This window comes from Nanorana parkeri, unplaced genomic scaffold (assembly GCF_000935625.1).
Source record: "Nanorana parkeri isolate BGI_ZX_2015 unplaced genomic scaffold, ASM93562v1 scaffold1937, whole genome shotgun sequence".
NCBI lineage: Eukaryota > Metazoa > Chordata > Amphibia > Anura > Dicroglossidae > Nanorana > Nanorana parkeri.
Window position 1 is genome coordinate 107,705 of NW_017308205.1, and position 11,914 is coordinate 119,618.

The 11,914-nt window shown below is 41.2% G+C and overlaps 1 protein-coding gene across 1 annotated transcript in view; it reads left to right on the plus strand.

Annotated features, from left to right (window-relative positions):
- Positions 1 to 11,914, plus strand: part of MDN1 (midasin AAA ATPase 1) — a 148,956-nt gene that overhangs the window by 102,648 nt on the left and 34,394 nt on the right. The window contains exons 61-66 of the mRNA XM_018572096.1: positions 2,005 to 2,392; positions 4,076 to 4,185; positions 7,028 to 7,736; positions 8,479 to 8,640; positions 9,706 to 9,976; positions 11,219 to 11,454. Of these exons, the coding sequence (XP_018427598.1) occupies positions 2,005 to 2,392; positions 4,076 to 4,185; positions 7,028 to 7,736; positions 8,479 to 8,640; positions 9,706 to 9,976; positions 11,219 to 11,454 (1,876 nt within the window). The remainder of the gene's footprint in view (positions 1 to 2,004; positions 2,393 to 4,075; positions 4,186 to 7,027; positions 7,737 to 8,478; positions 8,641 to 9,705; positions 9,977 to 11,218; positions 11,455 to 11,914) is intronic.

An 11,914-nucleotide genomic window follows, 5' to 3' on the forward strand; every position in this document is an offset into this window, starting at 1 on the left:
AGTATGAAAATTCCATTTTGGTCCACATCTAGTATGTATAGATGACCCTCAATAATACAAGTGCATCTACTGGCTAGATCCTTGGCACTGGAAATAGATACAAACTGCTTGATAATGTGTATACCCTGATCCTTGGTTTTACGCAGTTTGAGTAAAACCAAGGATTGGCCAAATAAGTTAAACAGCATTTTATTGGCTATGCTGTTTAAGGCAGTATGCGAGAAAGTAATGTCGTTAAGTGTTCCTGGTGACAAGTTCTATTATTTGTAAACGCTTGGAACTTATAGTTTTACCAGATCTGCATTAAATAGTAACCCAGAGTACCCAAAACTCAAGTTGGTTTTGAATGAACGTTAGAAGATTTGGTCATTCAGTTGAATTTGATCATCAAAGTCCTGTTGAAGCAATCTCCTTCCAGGATCCCAGGCACAGCTGTGACAAGTTTTGTCGGGAAATAGCGTTACCATTCCTTTGTTAGGTATTTGTTTCATAGGGGTGTGAAATATATGCTTCCCCAAAGTCCTGAAGAGTTTTAGCAAGCCATCCAGGGTAATAAGTTTCAGGCATACTTTAAAGTATGGATTTCTCTGTAATGTCACCGTGTTTCAATAATCAAACCTTTCATATGAGAAACTTGTTAGTTGAAAAGGGTAGTTTTAAAACTGTATTAACATTAGTACCAGTAATGGTTTGTCTGTTTTAAAGCACAAATCTCACAAAACTAGGATATTTTAATTCTCAAATTTCACAACAAAACTCTAAAGTCAGGTTTCAGTCAGTTTCTCACAGATCATAAGCACCTGGTGTTTACTTGTTTGGAGTTTAGAGGCCTGCCGTGCTCCCAAGATTCTGCTCCCCATAAAAACACAGGCACAGGCTCATTTTAGGACCTTGATTTAAAGGAAACCTAAGCTGGGCACAGGCTCATTTTAGACCTTGGTTCAAAGCCTTGGTTCTCAATTGGTGTGTCGTGACCCAAAAGTGGGTAGCGGCCCCATGTTCAGTGGGTCGCCGCATGCCTTCCACTTTTCTAGGTGAGAGGCTCTGTCGCCTCCCCCTAGAGCTGCACTGTCAGTTCTGGTGCCAAGCAGCCATTCAAAATATGCTGCCCCGCACCGAGTGTCAGCTTGAGGAGGGATGGGATGGGGCTATGGCTGTGAGGGAGCTCCATCCATATGTGCATTGCTTACAGCTCCCCCACGTGTCCTGTAGGGGTGCCTGGGCCGGAGTGACGTCACATTCTGGCTCCTGGCATCTCTACAGGGCGCGCAAGGGAGCTGTACAAGCAATGCACATATGGATGGAGCTCCGTCACAGCACAGCAGCCCACAGTGGACCCCGGGCTAAAGATCCACAACAGTTCTCATAAGGTAGGGAGACTGGGTGGACCTTTAAAAATAGCAAAATTTTTTGTAGTGTGTGTGAGTGTCTGAGTGAGAGTGTCTGAGTGTGTATGTATGTCAGTGTTTTTGAGGGTCTGTTCACACTAGTACAGTGTGTTTAAACTGTACCAGGCAATCTTACCTACCATGCATTAAGGTACCGCACGCTCCATCGCAGTGCGACTTGGGTTGCGGCTTAATGACCAAGGACAAATGTGGGTCCTGAGGTTACCCAGGTTGAGAACCACTGGTTTAAAGGAAACCTAAGCTGAGCACAGGCTCATTTTAGGACCTTGGTTTAAAGGAAACCTAAGCTGGGCACAGGCTCATTTTAGGACCTTGGTTTAAAGGAAACCTGAGCTGAGAACAATGGGTTTACTTCTACTAGTAGCAGCTGCCTGGCTGTTATATTAATCTGACTTCAATCTTTTTGGTTACCGATTTAATTGACTGCATACTTTTTTAACTCCGAGTTTTTAGACCTAGTGTTTGCAACTAATCCGTCACTCCTCAGGTTTCCATAAAATGTTAGTTTGTGTTCAGTTTGAGCAAAATAAAAAAAAAGTGAACTGCCACACAGGTTAATAAAATTCTCACATTTTATATTCATTTTTGTTCACAGGAGCACAGATTCTAGACTGCAAGGTCTTTTGTTATATCACCACTTTGTCGCATTGAAGGACCTTGTACCCTCCACTGTCCAAGAAGAATTTTTACAGTATTGTGACCATCTTCCCTCAAAAGATCTCTCTGCATATCATTACATCCAGGATATTCTGGGAGACTGGTCCAGCCAGGATAAGTTGCCTGGGGACATTATTAAACTCTTGTTGACATGCTTGCAGCAGTTTTATGCCGATGTTGATGATTCCGTTCGAGCTGCTGAGGCAGCCCATCGAGGATCCCTGTGGATTAACTTGGGCTTACTGCAGTTTCACCTGTGGCTACCACAAACTACATTTGACCCAGCAATTAAGAGGAAATACAAATTGCAATATGCTGAAGAAGAGGTGAGTAGGATGACTTAAATTTATTGTCTGGGCAAAATAAACATATGCACTACTTCTCTGTAATGCACATTTCGCCATGTTTTATCCCTTTCAAATTTTGCAAGCATAAAAAAAACCAAAACCTATTCGGAAATTTAGTGTGCTCTTAACTTCCTGTTCAAGCTGACAAACTGCCTTTGCTGCTTTGAAATCCCAACAGAATTATTAGCCCTTCCCAGTTCTCTTTTTTGCTGAAATACCTCCTGCTCTCCTCATCTCTGTAAGTTAAGGTGTAGTGTAGACAGGCATGGCTGATTACACTACATGGGATTTTCAGTGCTGTTGTGGCACTGTTTTCAGCTTAAAAAAATAATTTAGGAGCTTACTGGCTATTTAGCAGGATCAGCAGTTATTCATCTGCACTTGCCCTGTTTTAAAAGAAAACTTGAGGCAAAACCTAAATAAAAGCCTCTATTGTTGGTATGTGCTGAATATTTGTTTCTTTTTCTTTTTGTTTTTTTTGTTTGTTTTTTTCGTAACTTCAAATAAAATGAATTGAACTATATGTAAGCATTCACTAGCAGGTACAATCAATGACCTAAATAGTGCACCACTTCTTTGTTGTCTATGTATTGCTAACTTTGATAAAGCATTACTTCACAATCACAGAAGGAAATGACACATCAAATCTTGGCAGGCACGATTTACTATTTCTGCCTGATTGGAAATGACATGTAATATGTACCGTCATTCATACTCTGGCTATTTGGTATTCCATTTTTTTGTCTTGAAAAAAAATGTAGCTTCTGGAATGCATAAGAAAAACTGTGGTGCTGTCAGCATCTGTAGAAATGTTTTTGTTTTTTTTTCAAATTAAAGGCTTAGTTCATCATTCCATTAAAACTCCCCATGCACTCAAGTGTCCCCAGTACATTAAAAATACACAGAGGGGAATTTGTCAATACTGGAGCAGACAAAATCTGGAGTAGTTGCCCATGCCAATCAATCAGCTACTCTCTTTAGTTCAGTTAAGATTTGAAAATGAAAGATAGAAGCCGATTGGTTGTCATGCACAGCTGCTCCAGATTTTGTCTGCTCAAGTTCTGATAAATTCCCCCCACAGTGCTTAGCTTTGACAAAAGAAGCTTATTTTCAATGTCATGCCTGTCAACAGTGCTGGCCTCTCGCAAGTCTGCCTGGGAAAACTAGCGTGAGAGGCCCTCCCCGTCCCGCCTAGAGTGTACTGCGGACACTTGAATGCAGGGATAATTTTATTCCTTTGTTTATTCCTAACAATGTTTATTACTGGATTATGTTTCAGAGGGTAAACTTTATTTTACATTAATTTTCTATTTACCCTTCCATTCATCCAATAATATTTTTGCAATGAAGAAGCATAATATTTTAAGAAAGTATTTCTTTGGAAAATGAGTGTGATGTTTAATTCCTTAAACACCTGACTTCCAAACGCTGCTTACTTTGGTCACAATGGTATTAGTTGGATAAATAAGAAAAAACTTTTATTTATCAAGGTCTAATTTTCAGGTACTGCTTGATTTAGGTACTAAAGTATTGGTTGGAGAAAAAAGTAAATGTGGATAATTTATGTTTTATGCTCACTGTTACCCTGTGTTGTACTATGTAGTAATCATTGTTCATCGAAACGCTCTCATAAAGCTGTGATGTCTTTTTCATATATTTCAGCTACATCAGCTAGAGTGTGAATTTAAAACAAAGAATTTGTCCAGCACTCTACTGACTGGAAAAGAAATCAAAGATGAAAGTTTAAAGAAGCACATTCATCCACATATCAGGTGATTTAATAGTAATTTAGAAACGCTGAATTATAACAGCCAGGCAAGGGTGGATCCTAATTATTAGTTATAATTCATTAAATGTTCGTTATTAAGCTGTGCATTGACAATGCATAACCTGCATGTTCAAAAACAGGTTTACAATTTATAGCCCCACCCCCTACATCAGGATGTGATTTAATGCATAGCGTAAACGTTTTGCTTCCTTTTACCAGATGATAAATGTGCAATGACAAATTAAAGGATACATTCTTAGGTTTTGTACCTCTAGTAGCAAAAGTTTGCTCACTTCTTCAGGCCTTGTTCACACCGAAAGCGTGTGCGTTCCAGAGCGGTAGCTGCTGGAACGCACTGCAATCGCTGAGAAACCTCCCCATGCGTTTTGGGGCAAGAGGGGGCGTGGCGGTGCATTGCATTCAATGGCACAGCTTAAACCCCCCCTCCCCTCTGCAGTGCGATCGGACGCCTGGCAAAACTTTGCCTCTGTTCCACCGCAAACGCAAAAAATAGGGCTTGCACACGCTTTCGGTGTGAACAAGCCCTAATAAACATAGAGAACCCTTATTTGTATGTATAATTTTAAAAGTAACTTAGGGGTTCTAGAACCTTAACCCCTTCATACTGAGCTTGTTTTTAGTTTCTGTTCGTTAATGATGCACTTTTTACATTTTTTGCTGTGTGATTCTTCCACGGCAGTAATATACTTAAGTGCACCCACACTATATATAGTATATATTGTTTTTTTAGAGGACAGATAGGCACATATATGTGATAAATACATAGCTCTAACGCCTCACAAATAAAATATAAAAAAAGAGAAACCGTAAAGAAAACACTTTTTTACCCAGTTTTGATTATAATGTTTTAGAAAAATAGCACAGCTAAAATGCATTATAAGAACATTGCTGTAAAGAGGGGGTTAAATTTAAAAAAAAACTTAGTGAAAAACACATCTGCAGCTCAGCTGCAGATGTTTTTACACTTTCCACAATTTTTTAATTGTTTACACTTATTTATTTTTAATTATGTCAAGCAGTCATTGCAAATGAATCTCACTATGACTGCATGATGATATAAAACATTTTTGTTTACTTTAGGCCACTCCAAACTTGTGAACAGCCAATAATAACCTTAGTGCCACTGATGCTGACAGCATGTCAGCATTTGTGTCGCTAAGGCTAGGTTCAGATCTGAGTGATCCCGGGACCCATTGATTTCAATGGGGTTACATCCGCACGGCAATCGCTACAAAAAAGGTACAAGTAAATTTATTTGCGACACAGCTTTTATTTACTTTTTTACCCGCGATCGTGTTCAACTGCACGAGCAGTATCGCGGCAGGGAAACAGCACAATCTGCCCATCTCGACTGGCGTGCCATTAGAAAATAATGGCACCGCCAACGCGATCAGCAGTTGTGGGTGATTCCGTGAGCTCGCGGCCATCCGCATGCTTTTGTGCACAATTGCCATGCTTTCACGGGTCACCCAGGTGTGAACCTAGCCTGAAGACTTCTGATCGTTCCAGAACCATCAGAAGCCTGCAACATTGTTTTAGAATAGAAACATGTAGCTAAATGTTTCTGTTCTGAAACTTTTAGAAAAAAGCCGGTACACAGCGGGATCTCCTAATCCAGTGGTGGCGAACCTATGGCACGCGTGCCAGGGAGGGCACGCGAGGCCGTTTCTGCTGGCACGTGAGCCAAGGTTCAGGCACCACAACATTAAGGCAGCCGAGCTGTCTAATGTCGGCAGGCGGGCGAGCGAGCAAGAGGAGAAGGGGGAAGGAGTGGCAGGGGGTGGAGACAGAGGGAGATGGGGGCGGAGATGAGAGGACGGGAGGAGACGGGCGACTGAGCTGCATGAGACAGGGGGCGGAGACAGAGTGAGATCGAGGCTGCGATGAAGAGAATTGCATTGTATCCAGCGACTGACAGGTCACGCAAAAAGTATTGAACAGGAAGGGGTGGGGTAAATTTAGTGGGGGTGGGGGCGCCCAAGTTTTGCCTTGCCTTGCCTAGGGCAGCCCCAATACACCACTGCGTTCAGGGACCACCAATTGCAATAGATCCGACTGACCCGGATCGCCTTGGTATGCGATCCGGGCCAGTCACAATTAGGCAGCGGCAGCCAATAAACAGGTAGGTTAGACGGCTGCTTCCTCCTCGCTAGGACCCCGGGAGGCCCCTGCAAGCGGCCGTCTAATCTGCCTGTTTAGAGGTCACCGCCGCTGCCTGATTGTGACGGGCCCGACTACAGAGGCGATCCGGGACGTTCGGGTCCCCCGTGAGAGCCGTACAAGGCCGTAAGGCATTGATGAGTGATGTTGAACTTTTCTTAAACCCAAGCGCCCAAACTGCAATACTAAACTTAGTTTCAGCGCTTGCACTTTGAGATAGATTGATTTTGCGTCGCAGTTTGGGCACTCGGGTTCAAAAAGGTTCGCCATCACTGTCCTAATCTGTACTAGCTGTCAAAACAGTGACAGCAAGTATGGTAAATATCGCTGTCGGGGACCGGATGTCTGTAAAAGCTTAACTCTTTCATTAATGGATGCCTCAATACTGAGGTATCCATTAATTAATGGTATCCACTGAGTATTAGCGGTTAACCGGCATTACAGATTCCCAAATTGCTGCTCACGTACAGTGTAGGTCTCCTGTTATGATGGGGTTAAAGGTGAGGTGAAATATTGTAGAAGGTATCCAAAAGGTTGATATGAAAGAACTGTCTAGAAAACTTTTGAAAGTGTATAATATGTATTATATACATGCAATGTAATGGGTAAGACATATGACATGACATTTTTAAAAATTAACTGCATGTTTGTTGCTTTTTCTCTAGTGTTCTTCTACAGAGAATTCAAAAATTGAAAGCAGTGATCAATAATCTTTCCAAAAAGCAGGCTTATCGCCCAAGTTGCCCCAGCTATGACACATTGTACCAAGATGTCCACAACTACCTCAATAGCATTGGCAAAATGTCTTCTATTCAGGACTTTGCTTCACGACTTCAAAAAATACTAAGCGGAAAGGGAACAAAGTCACGACAAAGTCTTAACAACCTGTTATCTGAGGAAGCAGCATGGCAGCGCTCACAACACCAATTTAGAAAGCGCCTTGCAGAAGACTATTCTTTTTATCCAGACATGGTAACTCCCCTTCAGGCTGCTATATTGCAAGTTCAGCATGGTATAAGGATAATGGCTTCAGAAATCTTTACCACAATGAACAGCACCCTCATTTCCCCACCGAAGATCACAATTCTACTTACCTGTCTTCTTGGTTTCCCTTCCGTATGCGATACCTTTCCAACACACTTCTCGCGCGCGGACAGTTTGTGTTCCGTTAGTTCCCTTGATATTCTAAAAAGCCTTAAAAAACTGTCTCAGAAATATCCATCCAAAGACCAGTCTACCCAAGGAAATGATTTAAGTACTTGCCTCACTAAAGAGCAGCTACTAGTGAATGGGCTGCTTTACCTGCTTTCCCATGTTCTTTGCCAAGGAGAAATGGATGAGGAATCCCTGAACCTATTCAGGCACATCAACCAGGTTAGTCATTTTATTACTTTAGGATCTACATTTGTTTTCACAGGCAAAATGGTTAACGTACTACAAAAGGCTTCTATGAGACAGTCTCAAACCTCATACATTAAACAAAAATCTTCCCTTTCCCCCCCCCCCCCCCCCCCCCTCGACCTAGTCAAATCTTCCAATTTGTGTCTCACACACTACCCCTTCCAGACACTGCAGCTTACAGTGGGAGTTTCTGATGTGAATCAATTTTGCAATCAATTATTTTTTTATTTTTTTTACATTTTTTTCGAAAAGGTTTAAGCAGCTTATTTGAAGCCTCCACATAAAAGGCAGATACAAACTACTTTATCTTTTGCGGTTATGCTTCAGACATATTCAGCTAACTGCGAAGGATAGTGATTTGTATCGCTTCTGCTGTTTTTCATGAATGCAATAAAAGATATTACACTACTTTTTAAATATGAGTTATATGTTCTGGTTACCTTTTAACTGTTTGGATTGTGACCCTGGATATGACAATAGTTGTAACCAATGCGGTGGCAAATCATTGAGATGGTGAATGATGTGCTTTTACTTTGAACTCAAAAATTTTGCCTAAACAGCACTTCCATAAACAAAATGCAAATCAGATAATATGCATATCTTTTTATTTTTGTTCAATCAGCTCCACCATCTCTTAAGTCACTACTGCCTCATTACATGGCTTTTTATCAGTTCTAAAAGGTATGGTGTTTTCTCCCCCCCCCCCTTTTCTTAGGCCATTATCAATGAGTGGGATGAGCAGGAGCAGAGAGCTAGAGACCGCGAGCAGGAAGAGAACAGCCTGTTTAAATACAAGACTAAGAGTCTTGGCTCTGGACTCACAGAAGATCAAGAAGATGACAATGAATTCCACCTACACTTTCCCACTTATGAACAGGTATGCACAATAGGTGTAGAGTGTCAATTTGTAATGAACAGGTATGCCTATTGTGTAGTGTCAATTTGTAACGAACAGGTATGCCTATTGTGTAGTGTCAATTTGTAACGAACAGGTATGCCTGTTGTGTAGTGCCAATTTGTAACGAACAGGTATGCCTGTTGTGTAGTGCCAATTTGTAACGAACAGGTATGCCTATCGTGTAGTGTCAATTTGTAACGAACAGGTATGCCTATCGTGTAGTGTCAATTTGTAACGAACAGGTATGCCTATCGTGTAGTGTCAATTTGTAATGAACAGGTATGCCTGTTGTGTAGTGTCAATTTGTAACGAACAGGTATGCCTATCGTGTAGTGTCAATTTGTAACGAACAGGTATGCCTATCGTGTAGTGTCAATTTGTAACGAACAGGTATGCCTATCGTGTAGTGTCAATTTGTAACGAACAGGTATGCCTATCGTGTAGTGTCAATTTGTAATGAACAGGTATGCCTGTTGTGTAGAGTTTAAATTTTTAACGATTTGTTAATTTAAAACAAAGTTCAGGAGAATCTGAAAACAGAAGAACATTGGCTGCTCTGTGTTTGGTGTTCGGCCTTGTTCACACCAAATGCAGAGCAGATCTGCATGAGTTTCTGCACACACAGTCCAGTGGGTTGTGCTGCGTTTTTTTGCCGCATTTTTGATGCGTTCCGCCCGTTTTTGGTAAAAAAAAATAATATTTTTTTAGTTTAAAATGGGCTTTAAGTGCGTTCCAGGTGTTTTTGATGCGTTTGCATGCGTTCCAGAGCAGATAAAATAGGGCCTGCTGCAGTGTTTTTACCTGCTCTGGAACTGAACGCTGTGATGTGAACTGGAGCTAAAAATACCATTGGAATACATTGGATGCAGTTTTGCTCCGGTCTGTAACTGCTCTGCACCTGCTCCACGCTTGCTGTGAACAAGGCCTAAGATGTAAAGTTTTTGTAGCAATAACGCATATATGCTACGTCCACATGTTATCAGCAGGTTTTTGTTAAATGCCTCGGATTGTGTATATTTTAATACCATTTTCTATTTATTCTAGGATTTTGCAGATATAACGGCACAGCCCAGTCTAGATGAACGTATGGAGACAGGGACCAGTGATGGTGAAGCAGAGGCAGATGATATACTAGTTTCTGAGAGTTCAGCACAGACTTTAATGCTTACCCACCAGCAGTTATGTTTGAGTACTGCCAGATCTCTGTGGTATCACCAGAACTCAGAGCAGCATTATGCCAAACATTACATCAGTTTGTTCCTGTCATGTTATCGGACAAGTGCTGTCCTTATTGAAAATCTGTATCCCCTAATTGGTAAGTTGTTTTTTTTTGTTTTTCTTAACTGTCATGACAATTGAGAATGTAACGGTATTATAAATGCTTTTCTAACCCAAAATGCAGAATTTAAAGGAGAACTATGAGTGTGCTTTTCACTCCTCATAGTTCTAGCTGACCTGTGACAATGAGACTGTCACAGGTCGGCTCAGTAGCTCGGGAGGTGAGCGAACACATACCGGGTTCGCTCACCTCTCGATCCTGTCACGGCTCTCTGCCATGGCAGGGGCAGGGGCTGGATTCCCCCCTCCCTGCTCCGATCCATCAGCACTCACTGGCGGAACGGACGAGGAGGGGGCGGGTACAGCTGGCTCTGCCTCTAGATAGGCAGAGCCAGCTGTCAGTCACGCAGCTGGGCGGATCCAGACATAATTGTTGGGATCCGCTTCAGCGTCTCAGTATACTGAGCCTAGGGTGACGGGAGGACGCTAGTTTGTGTCCTCCCGCTACCCTAAGGAGAACTATGGGGAAAAGCCTTAACCCCATAGTTCTCCTTTTAACAATGCACATTCAATATGATTCAAATGGTAATAATGTACAGTATATTGTATCTGTTAAATATGATGTAGATGGCATATCAGTCATTCTGCAGCCAATGATATTTAGGGAGTACATCATCAAGGCTGGAAATCTTTATCTACAAAACCAATTTTTTTTTAATATAAACAGTGTCTTGTTTGATATGTTGCATCGTTTCCTTGTCCTGGCAGAATATACATAATTGCCCAGTGTCAGACTTTAACATGCAGCTTTCCAGGTTGCTTGTTTTGTGACCTTGGTCATTGTAGCCTGCAATTAAAAAAAAAAGTTCTCTGTAAAAAATTAGTCTCTTTATTTTACTACTTTTTGTTTTTTTCTTTCAGCCAAATTAAAATAAATAGGCAAAATAATGGCGCATAACATGCACCTCCAACCATCTGCAGTTTAAGGCTGAAATCTACTGGCAGCCTGATTTGCACATAACCTAAGTTCCCATTAAAGGTTTATTTTTTGTCGCACTAACTCGTATATGCTACGTCCACATGTTCTTGGCAGTGCTCTTCATGGAAGGCCATTGCTCAGAACCCTACAATGGTGCATTGAGTGTACAACAAGTAAAATAACCAGTGATGACTTTGCTTTTTCACTAATTGCAAACCAAAACCTTCCCCTGTCTCCAAAATCGATAGGTCCTTTTCAACTAATTTCCCATGAATAGTTACTTAACTTTTTCATTTCTAGGCTCTGAAGTGAATGATCATCTTTTGGGAAGCCATTTGCTGGCCAGTACTCTTCTTCAGAACACAATGTCTGGAAACACTTCATCAGATATTATATTGCAGCAAGATGGGCCCTATGATTTCTATCAGCATCCTAATATCCAGCAGGTCAGGCAGTGCCACCATGTGCTTAATCGCTTCGTCATGGAGATAAAAAGGCTGCTGGAAGAATGGCCAGAACATCCTGCTTTGATTCAGGTGAGGACATCCTGCTGCCAAATGCTTCAACTCTTTTAATTTAATGTTTACCTTTATATATTAGATTAATTTATGTTTAAGTGCTAGAGCACCTTTTTCCCCATTGGAGGCCATAGTTCTTTTTTAAGTGTGTTTTATAAAAGTCATTCTGCTTTTCTAGATAGCCAAAATCCAGCTAGCCAAGTTCTGTAGATTTTCATAAAGTAAAAAATGTCAGCTGGGAATTTAAGGGCAATGAAAGGTTGTGTATAGAAGACTCAAATGCCATGTTGCAAATTTAACTTAACCAAAGATTGTTCATTGGAATCGGGGCTTGCATGTAAATGTCTTTCTAGGATATTTTCAACAAACATGATGATAATGCAAATTACCTTAGGGGGGATATAACTAAACTACATTGTAACCTCTTGAGCAGTAAATGCAACATCTTCTTCTGTATCTAGATATATATATATATATA